We start from the raw sequence: 22,811 nt of genomic DNA on the forward strand, positions 1-22,811 counted from the left end.
GGCTGACTGATGGCCAGGACAGGCAAGAGGTGCGGGCTGGGTGGCAGGTGGGTAGCAATGAAGCACAAATACCATGTGTGTATTTGCCTTTGTGTGCATTAGAAAGCACAGGGCAGGAAGGGAAAAAAAAAAGTGGGTGACAGTGTGATGGTGCATGAGTGTGAATGCATGTCAGGGTGGAAGAAAAAGATGCCTTCAGCTATTCCTGTTTGTCTGCTTCTATGGCTTGTGGTTCTGAGGCTTCATGCTGCTTGGATCATGCTGGAGCTTCAACCAGTGTTTCCAAAAGAAGAAACGGAAATCTCTGTGACATGGCCAGGGTTTGAGTGGGGGTGGTCATCCAGGCCCTAACACTGCTGATGAATTAGCCACAACACGCTTCTAATGAGCAGCTGATCCTCGAGGAAAGCCAGTGGCAGAGGGTTTTGCGTGGGAACCAGCGCTGCTACCAGCCATCTCTGTCTTCATGTGTTATTCATACAGACAGAGCAGTGCTGCTGCAGGGATGCCAACTTTGTTTCTGTGGGGAAAAAAAAATGTTTTTTTTAAAACTTATGAAGCCCATTGTATATATTGGGCTTTGAAGCTGCATGAAGCAGTCTGACTTCTATCGACCTCTACTGGCAAAAGGCAGGACCTGAGGCGATGCTGACAGAAGCTGAATATACTGCAGGTGGTATAGAAACAATAGCCATTGACTAACTGTAGCGGAGGTCAAATAAAAATGTGAGGTTAAGAGGTGCTATGTCACATGCAAAACATGGTGATAAATACTGTGATAAAATGCTGCTTTGTCTCTGTCATTTTCTGGCATGAGAACAAGGCGTTTTAGCTTTCGTAGCTGAAGCTCGCTCATTGCACCATCCATCAGTGAGCTGGAAATGCCAGTAGCTGAGGGAGTGCGTGTGTGTGTGTGTGTGCGTGTGTGTGTGTGTGGTTCTACAACAGAAGGCAGGACTAAAAGTGAGTTCTGAAAGTCAGAAATTTCAGTCACTGGAATTAATGAAAAACTCTCTCATTCACTTGCAGGTTTAATATCATGCTAATTTCATAGATTCTTGCTCCAGCTCCCTTCTACAGTCCATAAAGGGCAGGGTAGATGAACTGGAGTCTCTAACTGATCATAGGTGTCATTAGACAATAGAATTAAGAGATTGATTCTGATACCTGAACTTTATGTATAAGCTATAACACCAAATACCGATCCGATACTAGTGCAAAACAAACCTACCTAACTATTTAACCTGTATGCATGTTTTTGTTACACATGTGATTACTTGTGCAGATAAAAAAAATGTCAATCTGTCAAGTTGGATTCAGGTGTCTGGGTCTCTCCTAGGAAGTAGGAGTTTCCAGTTCCTGATAAATAATTGTGCGCTATTGGATTGGCGCATTGCCATTGTACATTTCCAACCCTGTTAACAACACTACAACACTTGGTATTTCATTTTCTGTATTGGTGCACCTGTTGTTTCTTATAAGATTTAGTTTTCACACTATTTATTTTATCATTATCATTTCATGCCAAAAATTGAAATAAATGGTGTTCGACACGTTCTTTAAATAAGAGAAACAATGAAGTGAAATAATTATTCATAAAAAGCATAGTGCTAAAGCATAAACATGATTCTTCATGTTTATGCTTTAGCACTATCAAGAATCATACTTTACTCGACAAATCTATTGAAACAAGTTCCTTTGCAAATATGTTGGGAGATTTTTCTCCCTTTTTCTTTTGTGGTGTAAATCCTACAGTACGTTTTTTTCTGTTATCTATCCAACCTATCTATAGCAATTCCACTACATTTTTGGGGGAAGGGGAAGGTTTTGATGAGAGCTCCGCAAGGTGTGAATGTCATCATGGTGGCAGAGACATGAACTAATGCAGATAAACAGATGCAGACATGTGCACACACATCCTCACACACATCCCAAGTCTCATCTAAGAAGACAGGAGAGACTAAGCCCTGAGGATAATGGGCAGACAGCGCTGTGTGTCTTCTTTCATTTTGGCAGTAAGAGAAGAAATGAGAGTTAAGACACTCAGGAGACACATTCTTCAAGTAGACAGATCGCTTCTACAAATACACCCGGTCCCCTGTGGAGGAGCACATTCCTCAGAGAAGATGCTTCTCTAAAGGTATTCAGTCGAATTTACTAGAACATCAGAGGGAAGCGGAAGAGGGGGGGGGGGCAATAACCGCCCTCATAAACCTGTCTTTACTTAAGAGTATTGACTAGAATAATCCCACACAGAACCTAAAAAGCAACAGGCAGCGTTCAGCATTGCAGAGTCTTGGGATCTCTCTCAGCATGGGCAGCGATATCTTAGCAATATAACACATTCACCCAAACCCTCGAGAATGATTATAATTAGAATCTATTGTATATGAGTCATTGAGAAAGTGGGCAATTTATTTGCAAGAGGGATGGTATGCCAACTATCGGCCAGCAGCTCCCTTTCCTGCTTTAAAAAGAGGCACTGATCATCAGTTTGTTAATGAAGCATCGATGATTGCTGGTGCTTTTTCTTTTCTGTATTTTTTTGGGGTAGAAAAGCTGCTGTTGGGGACAGAATACCACCAATTTTCTCATTTTCCATTCACCATTCAATAAGCAAAGTCTATGATCTGTCAGAGCAGGACTGTAATTATCATGCATTTGAAGAAGAATATTGAAACATGGCAATCAGCACTACATGACATGAAACATTACAAGCACAGATTACATAGCGTGGTGTTCTCTGATAAATGCATTGTTTTACATTTTGGGTAATCACTCTTCTTCATAGCTGAGGGTCTTTGCAATCAGATCCACTTGTGGTATTGGCTGAAGTAATCAAGCCCATTCCAGAGTGATCTGCAGATTCAGGTTTCAGGACTGGAACATGGCTAACGCAGCACAGGTGTGGGGAGAATGTATCGGGAGAAAACAGGAGAAGTAGAGCAACAGCTGGACAAAAAAGTTATGCTGAGTTCAGGGAATAAATGGAAATTGGGAAATTGGGATTTTATTTCTATAATTTGGAAGCTGTTGTGTGATATACATTTTCACCAAACCGCCATCATCAGCTAGTAGTTATGGTAAATCTGCTGAATGAATGCATGAATGTGGTGACCTGTTCGTGAAATCTGTCGGTGTTGACAGTTTACATTTATCCTAATGGATGCACTGAGTGACATCGACGCCACAATGGAAACAGGATATGACTGATATGGATTACAGGGAATACAGTATTTTTTTATAATCATCTACCACTCCCTCATATGCTGCTCTGTCAATGAGCACTGACGACATCAAGATTTTAATGTTTTAACTTCTGCTTGTCAGAATGAAAATGTATCGCAGTGAGACTATCATGATAGCACAATACTGACATTTTGAGGCAAATACCGCTATCGATATTTGTCCAGTCTATAAATTCCAATGCTATTTTTTTTTTCTTTTTTTGGACACAAACAACAATATTGATACAGATTCCTTTTGTTTTTTTTAAGTGGAAACAGAAAACACTTCGGCCCTAGTGTCCAAGTGATGTCATTATTGGCACCGACGATGCGCCACTAGATCGTTTCCTACCAACAACACAGGACAGACCATGAGTTTGTTCACTCGTCTTCGTTTAGTCTCTAATGGAGGCACGAAAGCAGATAGAAATGGTGCCAGACTGCCAGCCTGACTGGATCTCCAGTCTGCCACCAGGCACGAAATTGGGAAAATGAAGGCTGACACTTAGCCCAGCCACAGTCTGTTCACCCAGCTGCCATCTGATACAGAAGTGTCCAATGCTGTGTCATCAGACCAGAGATCAGCTTCTTTCCTCAGGCTGTGAGACTCCTGAACTCTTCCTCTGCATTTAAATAACTACCCAAAATATTTTCTTATGAAGCATAAAGGGACTACAACTTGCATTTAGTTGTTGGAGAATGACAATTAGTTAAAACTCCAACCTTGAAAAACAAATGAATGCATACTTGAAGAGGCTGTTAGAAAAAGCTTGCATTAGAATTATGATGGATTAAGGACATCTCCTTGATAACAGGTGAAGATCATCATCGTACGCATTGTGGACAGCTCTATCTGTCTGATATTGATATCTTAATAGAAGGCCTGTATCAGCAGACCGATACATCAGCATAATAGCCGCCACATGTCGCTCTACTCGGCAGCCACAGAGTTTGGAGGTGAGAGATCAGGTCCACAGATCATCAATCAGACCAGAGTTGTGAGTCTTCTTCATATTTGCATCAAGGTCACACTGTACAGTCCTGGAAAGACACAGTCCTTGAGATCATCCATTCATCATCCGTAACCCTGGGGCAAACCAGCAGACAGTCCCATTCAGCCATTCGCCCATGAAATCGGCCCAAAGTCGCCTCAGATCTACCTTTAAGATGGACTTTTGGTTCGTTGTGCTACTTGGAGGGTAACATTTCAGGGAGGATGCCCCAGAAAACTTGCTTAGCTGATCCCCAAGTCTAAAGGGGCATCTTTAACTGAACTCATATATGTATGTATAGACAGACACAGTTACAGCGTTCACACAGACTGCTTCCTGTCCCTTGCACCTGGTTTACAAAAATGAAGCATCTCCCTTGGGTGTTATGAAGTCTTGAAAGAAGGCCGCGACGGCACAGGGCCAGGAGAATAAATAGACTGCGCTCTCTTTCTCTCACCCTCGATGTATGTAAAGATACTCAGCATGGATATTTTCCACATGGGGAATTATGTAGACCCAGTTTTAAACTATCCGTGGACTGCGTCGACTTTGCCATAAGTGCAGTAGCACAAAAAAGAAGCCAAATCGGACGTGATTCCTGCACTATCCTTTTAAACGAGCAGTTCTTACGGGGTTGTAATGGCCTCTAACACAAGCTTTCTGCCGGAGCGCACATTAATGAGAAGCCTCCCTTCAGTGCGACTTCTCTGTATGTGCGTTTGTTCTGATACACATAGTCCCACAGATGGAGCTCCGCCACAGGGTCCATGCAGCTGCAGACAGTGTCTCTGCTGTGTGCGAACAGTGGACAACAGGCTCTCTATCCTTCACACGGTCACTAAGTAGTCCTCTCATCTACCTCCTCTCCTAATCTCCTTCCCTTCTTTACTCTTCTTTCAGTCTGCAGCTGAAGACAGATTTATTGTTACTGATGCATCACAAACTTTCTGCTTTGTTATTTCTTCCTCCATCTTGTACTTTTTTTTCTGTCGCTGACTCTTTGTTGCTGCAGCTCCTTCTGCTTCACTTTCTGCAGCAATCATTTTCTGTCTATCCCTCTGCTTCAGTCTCCTGTAGACTCTGATAATGAGAGTATACGGTCTTGCTTCCCTGCTCTCGTTTTCTTCTGCGAGTACCATGCTGCTTTGGCGTTGCGATAGGGGTTTAAATCCTCCAGCGCGGCCCGCCAGCACCGCTGCAGCTACCCACTGGGCCGGAATAAATCCAGGAGCCTCCAGTCTCGCCTCTGAATGAGCCCACGCCCCTGAAAGCGAGCCCAGAACAAACCCCCCCCCCCCATGCATCAATCCAGCAGCAATGAACCCAAAAGGCCTTCCTCTGGGAGGTTTAGCTTCCCTCCCTCCCTTGCCTTCACAAAGGATGATTTCAGCTGCCTAATCAACTAGAAAAAAAACCTGTGCCCTCCTCCCAGTTCCTGCTACAACCACTTCCCCACCTCCTCCTCCACCACGCAAATTTCACATGCCAATGATTTTGTTTTTCATAACATGAAGGGAGAGGGCGACTGGTGCAAATAACATTTTCTCCCAAGCATATTTGAAATGTCAACATCATTAAGACCAACTGTCAAATTTAGTGACAGTGAAAGGGCCCCTACCTACCCAATCATTGTAAACTCATGCCGGGTCTTTAAAAAATCTGGGGAAAAAGGTTGTTTTTCTGTCAAAGCTCTCCAGGCTTACATCCCCGTCTGCATCCGCAAGGGCTCGAGCACCTGTGGTAATGATCTCAGTGACAGAATCAGGCAATTACTGGACATTTTTATTCATGCCCTGGGCTAGGTCAAACCTCACACACCCAAATACACCCACAGGCTTGGAGAGTCCTTTGTCTTTTCTGCCTCTCCCACCCACTAGATACCTTGTCAGAGTTTGGGCAGAGCAAACAAAACCTGCTGCCCTCTGGCCAACTGCGCCATCAAAAGCTCCTGGGACTTGTCCCGCACAGGCAGGAGTTAGAGGTCAGTCCTGAAATCAGGTGTCTAGTGGTCCCATCAGCCAGAGCCAGGGTTTTATATCCAAGGTTCAAGGCTGGACCAGTCACAGCAGGGGCCAACACATACTGTTAACATCTTCAAACTATGGTTAGACAGATATGTACAGAGAAAGGGAGAAGTTAATGTTTATAATATAATTGTAGACTTTATTAATATGTCAAGAATTGTCTGGGGGGGGGGCAGCACTCAGCAAAGTGAGTAGCAGCATTAATACTAGTCGTATAATTACTAGCAGCAGCTGTTGTAGTAGCCCCTGCACATGGATCAAGAGCAGCTCACCAGTGGCATATGACATGTGTTGGTCCCCTGAGGTTATACCAATCTCCTATTTCCCAGTCTTGACTCATGCCACTGCTCCAGCAGAGCAGCCTCTTGATAATATTCACTTGATAAATCCAGGTTACTGTAATGTGACCAGTCTTCTGTCTGCATTAGGGGTAATTTTTTTGACTTCTTTCCAATGAATCAAATCTATATTCTGATCATAATAATTGTAGCCTACTAATTAGTAGCCGGAGCAGCAGCGTAAGCACTCCAGGGCAACAGGAGTAGCAGTGACGATGGCTCAGTAAAGGTGGTTTTCAGCATACCTCAAAATCATTCTGTGACACAAATGTGAGAAACAGGATTTTACACTTTACACTTACTCATAAGTGGACACTTTACCTTGCCTAAGCATGTGCCTGGCACCACTTGTGTGTCAGTGTGCACTTCCTCCCATGGCTGAAAGGCAAGAATCGTTGCGGGGCATTCTTACATCGGTGCTGCGGTAAGCAGTCCAGTGAGGTGAGCAAGTTGAGCATGCCTCTAGGCCAATTAAGCCCAAACAAATTGTCTTCATTATGCAGGAAGCCACTCAGCTGAGGATTTACAGTAAACCCCCTCAAAAAAACGCTGGCCATCCTCAATATTACAGACATGTTTGGCTTCACTCACATGGCTAGGCTGATGCTCTCAGTAGCCCCCAACCCCACCCCACCCATTCTGTGCCCAGCCAACCAGCCACACAAAACCGCCTATTAGTGATTCTACTTACGCTCTCACTTCTTTGCCTCTACAGATTCACCCCGCCTGTTACTGTAATCCCTCTCAAGCGGATTCTTAATTAAACACGGACAACACACTGGGTCAAAGACATCGCCCTGGTGGCAAGGACTCGTGGGCAAAAGGAGGCTCAAACTCGTGTTGGACTGTGCTACAGGGCTCGTTACTCAACCTCTCTTCCTTTTTCGGAGGACAAAAAAGAAGCGCTGTCACTTCTGACAGGTCCTAATCTCCGGTCTTCCATTAATTACTCCACCCTCCCTGAATGCACTCACGCGTATACAAACTGAGGACAAAACACACATCCACACATCCACACACACACACACACACACACACACACACACATACACACTGTTTAAGTCAACTGCTCCTGTCCTTGGCTACAGCCTCTAAAATGAAGATGTGACTGACTCTATTACCATAAAGTAAGCACTGCCGTAAATCAATTTCTGGTAAGTGAAGAAATCTTTTCATCCTCTGCTCCCTCCCCCACTCACTCTCTCTTTGATTGGCAGGTTTAATTAACAACAGGTCTTCTGGCCCAGCAGAAAGTGGGTGACAGAGATGGCGAGTGGTAGCGGGCTGAGCATGGAGGGGGTGGGGATGAATGTTGAGATATGAAAACAATACATAGCCTACTTCTGTTTGCATATAATTAAAGATGTCTGGGACTCTGTGGGCGGGGCTGCACAGATTGAAACAGAAGCCATTTACGTGCAGACCATCCCTTCCGAGTGACAATGACAAACATGTCATACATTGTTCTACGAATGCATTCCTCTCTTCCAACCATATTGGGGCCCCTGTAACCCGTGCCTGCACTTACTTCCCCAATTCCCAAAAAGTCATGAAAAATAAAAAGAGAATGCAATTATTTGCAAATGAAATGTGTTTACTGACAATGGTCTTGAAGTGTACCTGAGCCCATGTAGCAAAATCCTTTATACAGTGATCGATCCTTGCTTGTGAACTACAGTGCAGCACGGGCCACATTTTTCTGTTAGAACCTGAACTCGACAGTGCTCAGGACCGAGGTCTGTTGCTGGTTCAGAAGTGGTCAGTTGTCCAGTGAACTGGTTAAGCTGTGGAGAGATCCAAACAGGTGTTTTTGGAGCATCCTACAATCGTCCTAGGCTTTTGTTGCTTCTGTCACAACTTCTTCGAAAGCTGCCATCAAAGTCCAAATAGAATATATTTACAAAAGTCAATTAAGTTCATGAGCAAACAAAATAACAAATATATTGTCTACGTACTGGTTTCAATTGGGTGTATGTCAAAAAAGACAAGCAAATCATCACATTCTGTTTAATTTGTGTTTAATTTGTACACAGAGTCTCGACTTTTTTGAAATCGGGGCTGTAATTGTTGTACATGTCATACGATATGAATGGAGGAGGAAAAGGATGGGGATGTCAGGTAGCATATTTGCATAACTAAAGGTGAAAAATGACCTTCCTCCGGCAGCTGAGTCAGGACTTTGTACTAAACTCTCGCTTTAAGGCAGAAGAAAAGCCTTTTCCTGCCGTGTCCCCAAGGTTTGATACGTCTTAGCCTCTTTTGCACTTATATATTCCCTTTAGGACACATTATCCACAAGTACAATATTTCTTTTCACAGTAATGCTGACAACAACTAGCTTTACCTACCTTTACAGCCCTGTAACCATGATAAATTAAGAGACCTGAAAAACTGCCTCGAGGAAATCAATTCCGGGATGGTTCAGAACTTTCTCCAACTTCATTTGAATAATGCCTTAAAAGTTATGTTAACTCAGAGTCAATGGCACTTATAGCAAGTCTACGTGTAGCTTTTGTATGAAGGAATTGTTCGGAATGCAAATGAGAAATGACATAACACACTCAGGGGTTTTACTGTGACTGTTAAATGTCATACAGTTCGATTCAAATCCTCTACTAGCACTACCTCATCTGTGCTTAAGAGCCTGGACAGTCAAGTGAACCAAGTCGAGTTGCATTACGGGCAATGCCAGGTTTTGACAATGAAGACAAAAGTGTGGTATAAAAAATAAACTGTCTCTGGTTCTGCTAACTTGATTTCGATCCTCTTTTTTTTTTTTTTTTAACTGTCTATTGCAAGTCTGACGATTGTTCAGAGTACTGCAGTGCCAAAATCGGTGGAATGTTCTTTGAAGTGCAAGGCATACCGTTAAGTTGCATCATTTGACAACTCTAGCAAACACAGGATCTTCCATGCAAACAGAAGAAGTAGCTGTGGTACGGATGTCGGGCTGTATTACGAGAATGCGCTAGGTTTGTCGACATCAAAGTTCTCATGTGTCTTAACACTTAGACACGCTCCCGTCCCAATGCATTTAGTGACTGGCTTTAAGCTGCTGTTGATTTTAATGTTTACTCCTGTTTGCCCTTTTCTACAAGATGTTGCTTTGCGTCACGCCTTGATAAGTGATTTGCATTCTTTTTCAGTAGTTTTTGTCTCCTTGTCTTTGTTCTCTTCTCTCTGCACTGTAAAGCACATCATAGATCGACTGTGCCGTTTTAAAAGTGGTATATAAATAAAGTTGTGCTGAGCTCAGGTGAGTGCTCTTCCACCTCCCGACTTTGCTTCATAGACTGTTAGTCAGTTTGCAGGTATTGAACACATACTATAGACCTATCACCATTGCCCATAGCACCCTTGGGAGCGCACCCCTGAAAACCTTGATGCAGACGCCCTGTCTGCCATTTCACTTGGCTTTAGATGGAGAGTTTTAATAGGCTGAAATGCTATTTCAGAGGCTTTTCTATCCAGACGAGAGTAAGATCTGGGAATAAAACTAAATACTTAATATAGAGGGAATAGTTTTGGCATAAAAATGATCAGTGCTGGCATGATATTAGTATCTCCCCTCAAAAATCCACAGTGGCAGAACCCTACTTTAGACGCTAAAGTGATCAAGCCTTAAAATTAATTGTAATTACCTTTAGGGAACTGTTTTGGCAAGAATATGGCCTGAGTATAGAACAAAATCAAGTAACATCTATCCTTAAATATGGCTGCCAGACTCACAAGCCAACATTGGTTCAACTCCATGGGTAACCTGTTTCCTACAGTCAAGAGCCAGTGCCCCTCCTGCGGCAGAGAATCTTCTTTAGTTTCATAATACATTAACACCAGCAAGGAGCTTCAATATGAAACACAGAATTGGAAAAGAAAATCAACTGCAGCAGCCTTTTGATGGCAGGCTTTCTGCTGCTCTCATCACATTTCTAGGTCAATATACAGGAGGCTGTGTTTAAACCGACTCACAAACAACATATGTCAACTGGCGCCTTATGCAAGGACAAACAAAGTAGATCTGTTTTCAACGTCTGCCCAGGTCATCCCTGTATCATCCCTCCGGCGTCTGGGCCAACCTCATCATCCTCTCATGCCCTATTATCATTGTGTATGGGCTCGGTGACCCCGGCCACAGTGCCATCTGCTTAGACTCTATTGATGCCTAGATTAGGGGTGTAGGCCAGGAGGGCACAGGGGCACACATGTTCGGTGGCGGGTCTGGAGACGCCTCCCTTGAGTCACTTTCACTTCAGGCCGGCCTGCTAGAGCAGTCAGCGGCGAGGAGATGAAAGGTGATGCTCAAAGTTGCAGCACAGACAGAAAGCCGACCACCAGCTGATTTCCATGCTGTTTCCCAGCAGCTTTCACCAATGAAATCAATAATCCCCCCCCTCCCTCCACCCCCCTACTGAACTCCACATGCTCCTCTCCGCTCCCACTTTCTTCACTTCTCAGCCTCTTTTTCTCTGCTGCACCTGCTCCTGAGGAGTCTTGCTTATTGAATCAATGATTCAATGCCTCCTGTAACGGCAAGCATATAAAAACCACAACATCATGCTCCGGGCACCGGCTGCAATACATCTCATAAAACAGAATGAGGATTTTAGAGGTATATGCTTCCAATCATTCTTGGCGAGGATAACACATTCCTCTGTGAATGCAAAGATGCTACAGCTCTCTCATTCCCAGGCGGGACACGATCCCCCAGCTCCCTTGCTCATGAATGTAATCCTTTACGTTTATTTGTCGTGAGTTCAGAGGCCACAGGCTGCCGCAACCTCCGCACTCGCTACTAAAGCAGACGGCTTTTGGAGGGCAAACACAGCAGATGCTGGCCCAGGTGCTACTGCATCTTAGAACTGCCAAAATACTGCCACCGTCTGAATTGCTGCCAAGGTGGCCCCACTGCTTGGAGTCAAGATGGAAGGTAAGAAGAAGGAAGATACGGAGTTGACAGAAATGCGCATGTGGCAAGTAATGTCTAAAAGAAGCAGAGAAATGACAGATGGGTGAGAGGCAATGGGGCCAAGATGAGGAAGTGAGGAATCAACACTGCAGAGATTCCCAACAGGAAGCCAACAGTGGAAGTGTTTTTTTCATTTTACTATGAAACCTATCTTTCCAGGAAAAGTCGTATTCTATCACACATCCTGCCGCAAACTAACACAGGTCTTCCAAACACAATGGGAACTGTTTATTGTAAAGGTGTAAGCATTAGCTTGTACAGAATAAGAAACCACCCTTCCCCCACACCTTTTCTGAACCAGTGTCACCCAATATGAGAAAATCAAACCAAACCATGAGTTGCAATCACAATGTATTTAATCTCAATCACAGGCCACAAAATGCGATCCTATTTGTCAATTCAATAGCCGGACTGCAAAAATAGCCAATGAATTTTTTCATTTACACCATTTTAACGCCATTAAGAAGGTTACTTTTCTGGCACAAGCTCGTCATAGTTATGAATCCTGCTGCATTGTTTACAATTCGTCGTCCAAGGAAGAGCCCGTGAAGTAATTTGTCCCATCAGAGTAGCAATCGAGTTGACTACATCAGTCAGATCAGATGGTCAGCGAGGTTAGGTTATGTTTGGAATCAGACATTGTCAGACATTGCCCCCCCCCTCCCTCATCACTGTCCATCCTGACTTAAAGTCTTGGAATCTGTAGGAGCCATTTTTGTTGTTTTAGGGAAACAAAAATAGCTCCTACAGAATCAGGAGAGACCAGGCTGGATCGTTTTTTTTGTTTTTTTTTTAAACAATTCTGAACAGCCATAAACACTTTTGCCTTTCCGATGTGGTGGAACAGCATGCCAAATGAACTAGCCGACCACAGAGCAGCTGCACAGGAAAGGTTGGGGGGGTTATGTGCTCAAAAAGCACCTCTGGAGTAGTTGCAGATGGAAAGTATTACTCATCGCACCCTCCCTTCCTCCCTCAGCCTGCACTTTGGAGCTCTGACACTTCATGTATTCGGTTACAAAGTAGGATGCTTCTGAAAAGGGCAACACTGAGCCACCAAAAGTGGCGCCGATCCAAATTTACTTAGGGAAGGAGGAAGTGAAGAAGGTGGTGATGAAGATGCCCCGCAGTGAAGAGCAGACACGCAGGTGTTGCTGCTCATGCTGCATAACCTCCCCTGCTGTGCACAGGAGGGTCACTGCTAACCTTGACAGGGGTGAGCAGGCGCTGCCGCAGTGCCCTTGTTCACTCCGCTGAGGGACATGTCATATTATTTATTTAATAATTTGACTTTTTTTTTTTCCCTTCCACTTTTAATATCTCTTGTGCGCCACAGGGACACTCTGAGGCCCACAGGTTTGATAACTTTAAACAGCTACTTTTTAAAGTGTAATATCTACCGCCACCCTGGGACCTACACACCCCGGGTCTTGCTCCATATCACAGACTTTTTTATTTTGTGTCTCACAAAAATGAAGGGCAGGAAGGACTGAGTTTGTAGTTTGGCGGTTAATCTAGCCAGAGTTTATCAGCACCATGGTCTTCCTCTTTAATGACACGGAGGACTAAACATGTGAGCCCAAGAGGGAAAAGTCTGGGAGATAAGGAGTTGGGAGTTGAGGAGCAAGTAGCAGGGCTGAATAGAAATAGCTTTTGGCCTCATGCAGTTTATTTATTCCACAAGCTGCAGAGAGGAATGCTATTCCCTCAGTTTGGCGCCAGATGTCATCTCTATCCAAAGCGACACTTGCTGACAACATCGCCCACAAAATCATCTTGCGGCTGAACTCTGACCCCGTCTGCTGAATCTGCTGCTCGGTCATCTCATGCTGCAGAAATAACCAAGCGGCAGATCCCCGTCTGCTGCCAGCGTCACAACACACATCAACCTGTCATCAGTAATGACAGGCCCGACCACAGGTTTCATGGCCGCGGAATAGCTTGGACAATTGGTTCAGCCGCATAGTGTAAACACACCGTCGGCAAGGCAGCCCAAGCGTTAGAGGAATATTCATAAAGATTATTCATGGCTGGCTGTCAGAGGCGGTGACAAATCTGGGCTGTAATGGCAGCAAGAGCAGAATCTGACGGAGAGCAGGCCTGGGCTGAACGGACAGGCAGCCGTCACCGCCGAACAGTCATGCTCCTGCATATCTCATATCTGCGCCCAGCTCATCCCTAATACAAGCGACACGGACGTTGCTACAACCAGCGGAATCCTACATCATCAATCTCACCTGCCATTCCCCAAGAAGATGGCCGTGCAGTGTTTCCCCTGCATACCTAGCAACGGCGCGCCTCCGCCGCTGAAATGTGACCACCGCCGCTGAATTCGTTTCGGAGATGAGGGAAAGAAAAGGAGAGGAGACAAGGAGACAGGGTGGAGGAGACCTGGAGACGGCTGCATTTCTCTGAACGCTATGTGATCTTGCGCTTTAAACGCTTCATATCTTGGTCAATTGCTACACCCGTGAGAAAAAGCATATTGTTGGAAAAGAAGATCATTTAATAAAGTAATTTTATATTATTTTACACTGTAGCACACTTGTTAGTAAAGCTAGAAAAGGGGGGACTCACTTATAACTTTAAAAACAGAAGATGTTTTTTTTCCTCGCGACAATACTCAGGGCAATTCTCACACATACGAGTAAAGAATTAAGCATATAGGTTGAACGACTCATATAGTTTTGCCCCTGCGTGTTTGAGTTTTCAAATGAGTTTAATCGACAGGCTCATATGTACTATAGAAACCTCCGGGATGGTGCACTCCACTGTTACAACTCCATCCTAGGGGGATACACTGCCCTGTGTGAGCGGTGATTTCAATACCACAGGGTGAATTATCCTCCCTCAGACACTGTTATCTATCATCAATCTGTGATGTTGAGTGATTTCCAGGACGTACATTTTGAAGAAGTGCTCTAACATAATTGTTCTCTTAAGCCCATCTTCCCTCGACCTGTTTTGTCTACGTCCTCTAAGCACGGCCAGTAGGGTGTTATTTGCAACCTTTTTTGACGATGATAAGCTGAAAGCACGCATGACTTGATACTTTCGGATGCCTCACATTTACTTTCTCAAAACAAGCCTTTTTTTCACTTCAAAAAAGATTTGGTTTTTGTTAACACAAACAGCCAAACAAGAGCTTTTCTTTGAAAAGCACACATTTAAATCTTAGGGTTCAATACACACTATCCCAGTACAACAGTGTGTGTTTGTAAAACCCATGAAGACCTGAGCTGTGTCCCAATTCCAATTCCTTATTTCAAGATATGATATCTAATGTGAATTTTAAATGAGTTTTAAATTATACTTGAAATCCCTGAAACCAATGAACAGCAGGAACAAGAATGTGCACATTCACTGAAAGGCATATATTGTCAGAATTCCCTTTATCTAATGTTATTTTGAATATGTTAAAGAGTCTTAGTCTAGTTCTTAATAATTTACATTACAAATGTGGCATGCTCCTTATTCCTTCCTATTCCACATATAAACAACGCTGGAATTACTTGCGAACGAAACTTATTTCAATAATTTATTGAATAAACTTATTCAAAACGGCTGTCCTTTGTCCTTGTCTCACCACAGCCTCTAATTTATTTGAATGTTTTGCAGCTTCCAAACAGTACCTCTGCATTCTTTGTGCTGTCCATCATTTGACAATAGTGTCAATCAAAAGCAGAGCCAGAAGATTTATTATTCACTTTTTTTTGTCACTTTTCCCAAGTCTACACCCAGAACCTTCAATTAGAATTTCTTAGAATTACTGTGTTGTTTTTATGTTTTTACAATAAAGACACAGCTCCAGTGTTCTCAGTTAGGTAGAGCCTCGACACACACCGCCAAAGCAACGAGGCCCAGGAATGCAGGGCACATCACCAACTGTTACCCGTCGGTGTTCAAGTGTTTTAAGGTGATATTGTGCGAGATTCGCTCCTTCAGCTTTGACAAGATAAGTGTTCATGGCTGGCTTGATGATATTTCCGTGCTTAGAGGAATTAGGAGACACTCTGCAGACGTGAAATTTAGTCAAGTTTTGAGGGGACAAATATTCTTGTCAGTGCAACTGCCTGACCGGAATTGGGTAAGCTGCCTCTGCGGCTGCTTTCAAAGCATTATCCTCGTGCTCTCTATGCTCCGTGGACAATTTGAGACATGATATGTGGCAGACGGTGAGCTCTCGTGTTTGAAGAAGAGAGTGGTTGGAGGAGTGCAGACAGCGATCTCAGGCACTTTTCTAAAATTTGCTAAAAAGCGAGCTGAGTATAGTAGAAAAGTCTGGATAGCCTCACACTCCTCTGCTTTTGTTGCCCGGCAGCAGATCAGCCTTCTGAGACTCTATAATCATACAATTAGCAGCATTCTGCATACCTGCAACACAAAGCATCCGAACTCCACTCGCAGCTGATTCTCAAGCAGCTAATGCGCTCACGCTATGTGAATTTATTCCCCTAAACTATTTTGGAGATTTCACAAGGCGTCGAATGCAGTAGATCATTATAAAGCTTGTTGAAATAACACTGAAAGCTGTGTAAGCAATGAAATGAGTCACTGAGGAAGAGCGAGCAACTGCAATCACAAACCCAGCAGCTTCTATGAAAAGCAGTCTGAATTGAATACCAACATAGGCATTCACTAACAGGAGAGGATGCCGAAAAGTGAGCAAATTAACTTTATTGTCTAAACATGTTATAGCGATCAGCTTGACAGGCAGTGCGGTGCCTGCTGGCACAACTCCATCTGCTCAGTAATGATTTGTTGTTGATGTGGGGGGAGGGAACAACACATTTCAACACCTGGAGAGGTGAAGACTGTCTCGATTCTCCCCACAAAGGCGCCTCGTGGGTCCGGACCAAGGCGGTCGGGCAGCACTGTCAGCTCCATTAACATCGCATTTTGGTGACAGGCACATGTGAGTAGCGGCGGCACTGGCAGATGAACGTCCTAGACATGTTGCACAAGGCGAGCTGGGGATCGAACTCACCAATAAAGAGACCACTTCCTGAGCCACAGACATCCAGTTATCTGAATAATTTAGCCAAGAAAATCATGTGTAACAGATATGGCCACCAGTCATGGCCGTCGTGGCTAACATTAGCTAGCCATCTAAAACAGTTAATTTGTGCGGCGACTGTATTGTTGGCGGTGTAGCGAAGGCAGCTTTTTGGGCGAGACAACAGTCAGCCTCTCCTGCAACTCGTTCTCTGCGGTCGCTGTGGCGTGTTGACATTCACAATAGGCTCTGCTGAAGTCTACATCGATTTCACCAAGCCAGCTGTCTTGGAGAAAATTGATTTCAGTGGCCCTGACTCCTCCCTCGATGGTAAGAGAAAATCCTTTTTATGATCAAGTCGCAGTTAAATAAAGCCAATTTGTAGACTCTCTCAGCTATCCACAGGTCTCAGAACTTCCACAAAAAAAAAACACCCATGAAGTATTCAGCTGTGATGATTAAATGAACAATTTTAATTTCTGTTGGACACCTTTACAAGAACGCTTTTGCCACACTGCCAGTAAAAACTCTGAGACGAACAGAATGACTGGCAACTAACAGCAGAGGCAATTAAATTTCTCGAAAGCCATCAAAGTAGTGGAAGGTAGGGGAGGGAAGGCCTTTCTGACTCCTACCTTCGTGGGGCTTCTTTGGCTCCATTTAACAGGCTGCTTTGGCTTACTGAATACGTCCACGCATTTGATGCTTGACCCATCCATTTAAACCTAAGAAAAATGGACTCGGGTAGACTGTAATACGAAGTCCATCTAATGCTGCATCAGAGGGGTGAGGAGTGAAATGTGGGCTGTACTTTATCACTTCTAATTGGTCATTTTTATCCATTTCAAGTTTGATTGCGTCCATTTTTCTCCAGGCAAAGAGACAATTAAAGCCAGGTTGTTTAGTCTGTTGCCTCAGAAAATTCAGCAGCACAGCTCTGAGGGCTTGTAACTGTCTGGTAAATGATGCGGGTTATATATTGATGGATTTCTGTGATTTTTCTTCCTTCATAAAAGGGGTGTCGAAACAACGATTGTTCCTTCCCATTTCATTATCATGAACTATAATTAGAGTGTGCTCATTTTCTTGAACAACGTGTAGCTATTATGCAATTCGCTATTGTTCTATTAAAGAATCTCGTGTTATTTCCTCCAGAACAACCGCATTTCATCATAGCCTTTTGTGTGAGCACACGCTCCATTTTCTCCATTTACAGCCTCCACATTTGCCCCAGGAGAGCCGTGTGTGTCAGGCTATTTTCTGTTGGATTAACACTGAGCCGGATCCACACCGCTACACACTGAGGACCCTCTCTGAGTCCCCCCAGCAGCACGTGAAAGCCCACCTCCTCGTGTCAGCGCCCATTTCCGTGTGGTCTTTTCCAAGCTAACCTCCTACTGACCTCCAATCTCAGAGTGTGTGGAGCTGCGTGCCAGCGCCGCTCAGTGTTGGGGTTCATTAAATTACCTTTTTGTAAGCAGCAGCACACACCACATGACAAGCATGTGACACACACCAAAACAACTGCACCCATCATTTGAATGTAAGGACGCAGACTGGTGATGTCTTGTTAAGCGCTAACAAGTGATGACCACACATCAGGATACGTGGTCCTTTTTCCAAGCAAAAGCAGCATCCTGGGTGGCCTGGCGGTAAAGGGGCTGACCATGAACCCTAACATCCCGACAGGCCAGGACCTTTTGTTGTCATCCTCCATCTTTACCCTTATTTCCTATGATGTGTTGAATAAAGGTATTTAATTCCAAAAAGATATCTTCAACCAAAAGAAGTCAGCACTTTACCACGATCACCAAAACCTGGCAACAGCATGGAAGGACCAACAGGCAACCTGGCAACCGCCAACCAACGTCAACCAATGACACAACCTAATGTGTGTAATAGGCCTCAACTAACAATTATTTTCCTCTTCAGATAATCTGCCGATTCTATTCTCGATTCATAGAGTCCTTGTTCGGTCAATTAACTGCCAGGAATTATTGATCAATGTTTCCCAAAGTCCACAATGACATTCTCAAATGTCCTGTTTTGTTACCAGCACACGATTTTCAGAGAACAGAAACCAGAGAAAAAAGCTGAAATCAGAGAATTAAAAAAAAAAAAAGAAAAGAAAAGAAAAGATCAATGTGATTAATAGATTATCAAAATAGTTGCAGATTAATCTATTATCTGATAACTAACTGATTAATTGATTAATCGTTGCAACTCTGGTGGGTAGCGCTAACTTGTTCTATTTCTCAGATGCTCTCTGCTCTGAAATCAGTTTTCGTACGCTGGGCTGTTTTTTATTCAGGCAAAGATGTTAATTTGTGATGCACTGCACCTTAAAAAACGAGTTAAAACAAATTAAGAGCTGCAACAATAATTATCAAAAGCTGAATTACTTGCCAGCTATTTTAATTATCGATGATTTAAATAATCTCTCCAATGAAAAGGTCAAACATTTGCTGGTTCCAGCCTCTGATGATTTGCTGCTTCTCTTTGTCATCTTTGACAGTCAATGAAGAGTCTTTGTTTAGCACTGCCAGCTGGACAAAAGAGGAGATTTGAGGACGTCATTTGGGCTCTGGGAAATTGTGATGAACATTTTTCACTTTTTTTTTAGTTTATAGACTAAACAATTGACTTGGCAGATTAAAATAATAATTAGTTGCAGCCCTAAAACCAATTCAGATTTCCTTAACAGGTATCGGAACCAAGAAGGGGGACATAGGAAAATAAACAATAACATAAATAAATAAATATACAATACTGTGTGTGTCTAAGGATACTAAGGGCCCACAGATCTGACTTACCAGGCATGTGTGCTGTGGAAACTACACTAGTAGTAAGAGCTGCGATGATTAGTCAAGAGGCAGGAATAAATCAGCATCTATTATTATAATTGTTCCTAGTATTTCTTTCATAAAATTGTCAAAATTCTCTGGTTGTGAATTTGGTCAAATGTGACTGTTTTCTAGTTTTCTTAGTCTCCCATGATAGAAAACTGAATGTATTTGCTTTTGAGCTGTTTGTTCGGACAAAACACGTCATTTCAAGGCCTCACTTTGGTTTTAGGAAATTGTGATGGCCATTTATCATCATTTTCCTGGCGTTTTGTCCACCAAATGACCAATAACAAATAAGCATCAGTTCTATTAGTGCTTATATATGCCCACCTTACTTTGAACAAAAGCAGCCCAACAACAACTTTGTGTGAATGGAAGATTTTTGATCTAAATCAAGAAATCTGTAAACAGCCAGGTCCTGCAGCACATTTCAAGTCGGCACCGGAGAAAAAAAAAAGAAAAGGAAAGAGCTGATGTTTGGAGCACAGCCACACCTGTGTCCGTTTCCCAACAGATAAACTGAATGCATGCCAGCTGATGATGATACCGTCCTCTCTGTTGTTCTGCGTAATCTCATAAGACAGTTGGCTTGTCCCATCAAATCTTGCCTACAGAACCAACTTGATCCTGGAGAGCAGGGAGTGGCTCAGCGCGCGTCTGTTCGGCAACTGGTTTTGGTGGCTGCACGTGTAACTGATACCAGTGCACCAGGGTATTTATATCTTCGCTCGCACCAGTTGCAGAGCATTCTTTAGACAAACCAACTGGCACTCTCACTTGACACGACTTGACAAAAATGCGACCAGAGGCGCTTTTTTTTCTTGTTTGTTTTGTCCTACCGAAAAAAGAAAAAAAAACATGCCTCGAAAGAAATAAAAGGCTGAGAGGTCTCAGGAAAGTCTTCAGCCATTCAAATGTTAAACTCGCCACAGGCAAAGTAGAGAGGATTTGAGCTCCTATCCTAGATGGGCTCTGTGGATTTCACCTATTATGGCTTAGAATATCTCAGCTTTCCTCCTCTCTGAACACACTTTAAAACTGTCTACTTGTGTCTACCAGATAAACACAGAACGTTTGGATCAGCTGTGATTTTTATCATTTTTTGGGAGGGAAAGGGAGGGGGGCAAGACTCACATTACTAATTCATCTCCACTGTATTGCTCTGTAGCAGCAGAAAACACACACGTCCTCTTGTGTTTGTTCACTCCAGCATTTTTCCTCCCCAAAAACGCCTCTGATGGCTCATTTTGCTCCGAACTAGAAACCCATTCAAGCAGATTACAGCCCGCATCAGCAACTTCATTGTGTCAACATGTTCCATCAATACTATTAACATGGAGGAAAGTTAGCAGCCCATTTCACACACATCAGCAATTTTTCTTTAAAAAAAAGGGAAAGAAAGAAGAAGAAAACGCACTAAGGGAAGACTTAATCACTCCTAGGATGTAATTAACATTAACATGACACGCCGGAGGAGATAATGGTGTTGGCACGAAGTGAAGCCTGGCCAATGAAAACATGACAGTAAACGTCATGTTGCTGAATGCACCGGACAGACAGAGAGAGAGAGAGAGAGTGAGAGAGAGTGAGAGAGAGAGTCCACTCTCATTCTTTAAGGCTTATCATTTTCAATTTTGCAGATTTAATCTGGAGACGGAGCCTCCTTAGAAAAATCGAGCAATCACAAGTAGCAGTGAGTCGTGTAATGAAACGATGCTGTGATTATATGCTGACCCCCCACCATGCGCCCCTGGAATATTAACCTTCCAGTGCGCGCACGGAGGAGAAAGTTGACACCGCTGACTGCAGCCGCAGAGGAGACAACTTTGAAAGAAAAATACAATTTAAAAAAAAAAAAAAAGAGCCAAACGCGACCTCGGCTTCCACATGTACGCCCGCAACTTGTAAGGAAAGAGCGACTTTAAACCCCGCGGATCAACTTTAAAAGCAGCAACTCGGAGAGGAGAGGTGAGGCGCAGGCGAACATCTCTCCTTCTTTCCTTTTTGTTTTTACCTGTTGGTCCTTCCATGCTGTCTGCGTAGATCCTGACGGCCAGCATCAGTAGCAATGCTGCTGAATACATGTTGGCGGAAAGAAGTAAAGTCCAGCTCGTTTCTGTGCGCAATCCTCAAGAAAACTCCAGCAGCAGTCAGCAGCAGGACTGGAGAGAAGTTGTGCGCTCGGCCCCGCTCATCGCTGAATCCCCGTGCCTGCTCCCTCCACAGCCCGCACAGGGAGCATCTGATCTCCAGCTCAAGCGTTCAAAAAGAGCCCCCCCTCCTCCTCCTCCTCCTCCTCCTCCTCTTCCTCCTGTAACGGCTCCGCTACTTTTTTGCACTGTCAAATCGAGCAAGCGAGACGCAGGAATGCGGGTCTGCGGCGCCTCCATGTGGCCAGGAGGGGAATCGTCTCACCACTAACACCCGCACGAACCCCCCCTCCGCATGTGATGATCCGCACTTCCCAACGGCAAAATTGATTATTAGAAATACTATAGGTCACCAGACTGTTTCATTAGAGTGGGGCCTTTTCTCCTCAGTGTCCCGTTTAAGTGCGTTCCTGGCTCCCCCATACGGACTAATTTCTTCTTGGCTGCTGTTCTCCAGTGTTATGCTAAACCCACCAGATTAAATTCTGACTCATTGGTGCAGGGGTATTGAGGGAGTCACACCTTGCCAAGGGCTACCAAATCAGTGTCCACGAGAGATGGCAGTTTATTTTTCACAAACGTCCCCTCTCTCCCGACAGTTTGGCGAGACAGCAGGGTGGCAATGTGATAAAAAAGTGTTAGTTTTACCTGGACAGCTTGGGTTCAAGCCACGGAATAAACGCCTATAGCAAAGTCTGCTGCCGAGTCCCATTTCCCAGCTCCAACAGTGCTCTGCAGCCGGGCCTGACATTACCCATAGGGTTTTTCTTTAATTAATGTTTATGTTGCACGTGTCATCTCATTTAATGGTGTAAATATATTCTGAGATGAAATGTTTGATCTGTGTTCTGGTTTATTCTCAGGTACTGATTGCTGCCTGTTGTACATCTCATTTGGATTTGACCTCATCTGGTCTCAAACTCGGGATCAAGTTCAAGCTGTGTAACATGTGAACAGAAACAGAAAGCATTTCTTTGCAAACAAAATCTGTTTACTGACACCCGTCTTACAAAGTGTTCCCGAGGCCATGTAGTGATTTTTCTTATGCAATCACGTCAATCACCTTTTCAAGGATGCCCCTGTTGTACCAAGTCATGATACTATCCCGTGTAACCATTGAACCTGTTAACCTGTGGAATGTTCCAAAGGTAAACTGGTGTTTTTGGAGCACTCCACGCCATCTTTTACGGCCCTTGACACAGCACAAATCTACATAAAGTAAAAAGTGGCCTTGAAGGAACATTTTAATGCTCCTGTGTTGTGTTGAGGCGA

The 22,811-nt window shown here is 43.9% G+C and overlaps 1 protein-coding gene across 1 annotated transcript in view; it reads right to left on the bottom strand.

Moving 5' to 3' along the window:
- Window positions 1–21,665, bottom strand: part of ptprua (protein tyrosine phosphatase receptor type Ua) — a 202,746-nt gene extending 181,081 nt beyond the window's left edge. Inside the window, 1 exon segment of the mRNA XM_030412151.1 lies at window positions 21,404–21,665. Coding sequence (XP_030268011.1) covers window positions 21,404–21,473 — 70 coding nt within the window. The 5' untranslated portion in view covers window positions 21,474–21,665.
- Window positions 21,666–22,811: the final 1,146 nt, after the last annotated feature.

The sequence above is a fragment of the Sparus aurata genome, chromosome 3, assembly GCF_900880675.1.
Source record: "Sparus aurata chromosome 3, fSpaAur1.1, whole genome shotgun sequence".
Taxonomy (NCBI): domain Eukaryota; kingdom Metazoa; phylum Chordata; class Actinopteri; order Spariformes; family Sparidae; genus Sparus; species Sparus aurata.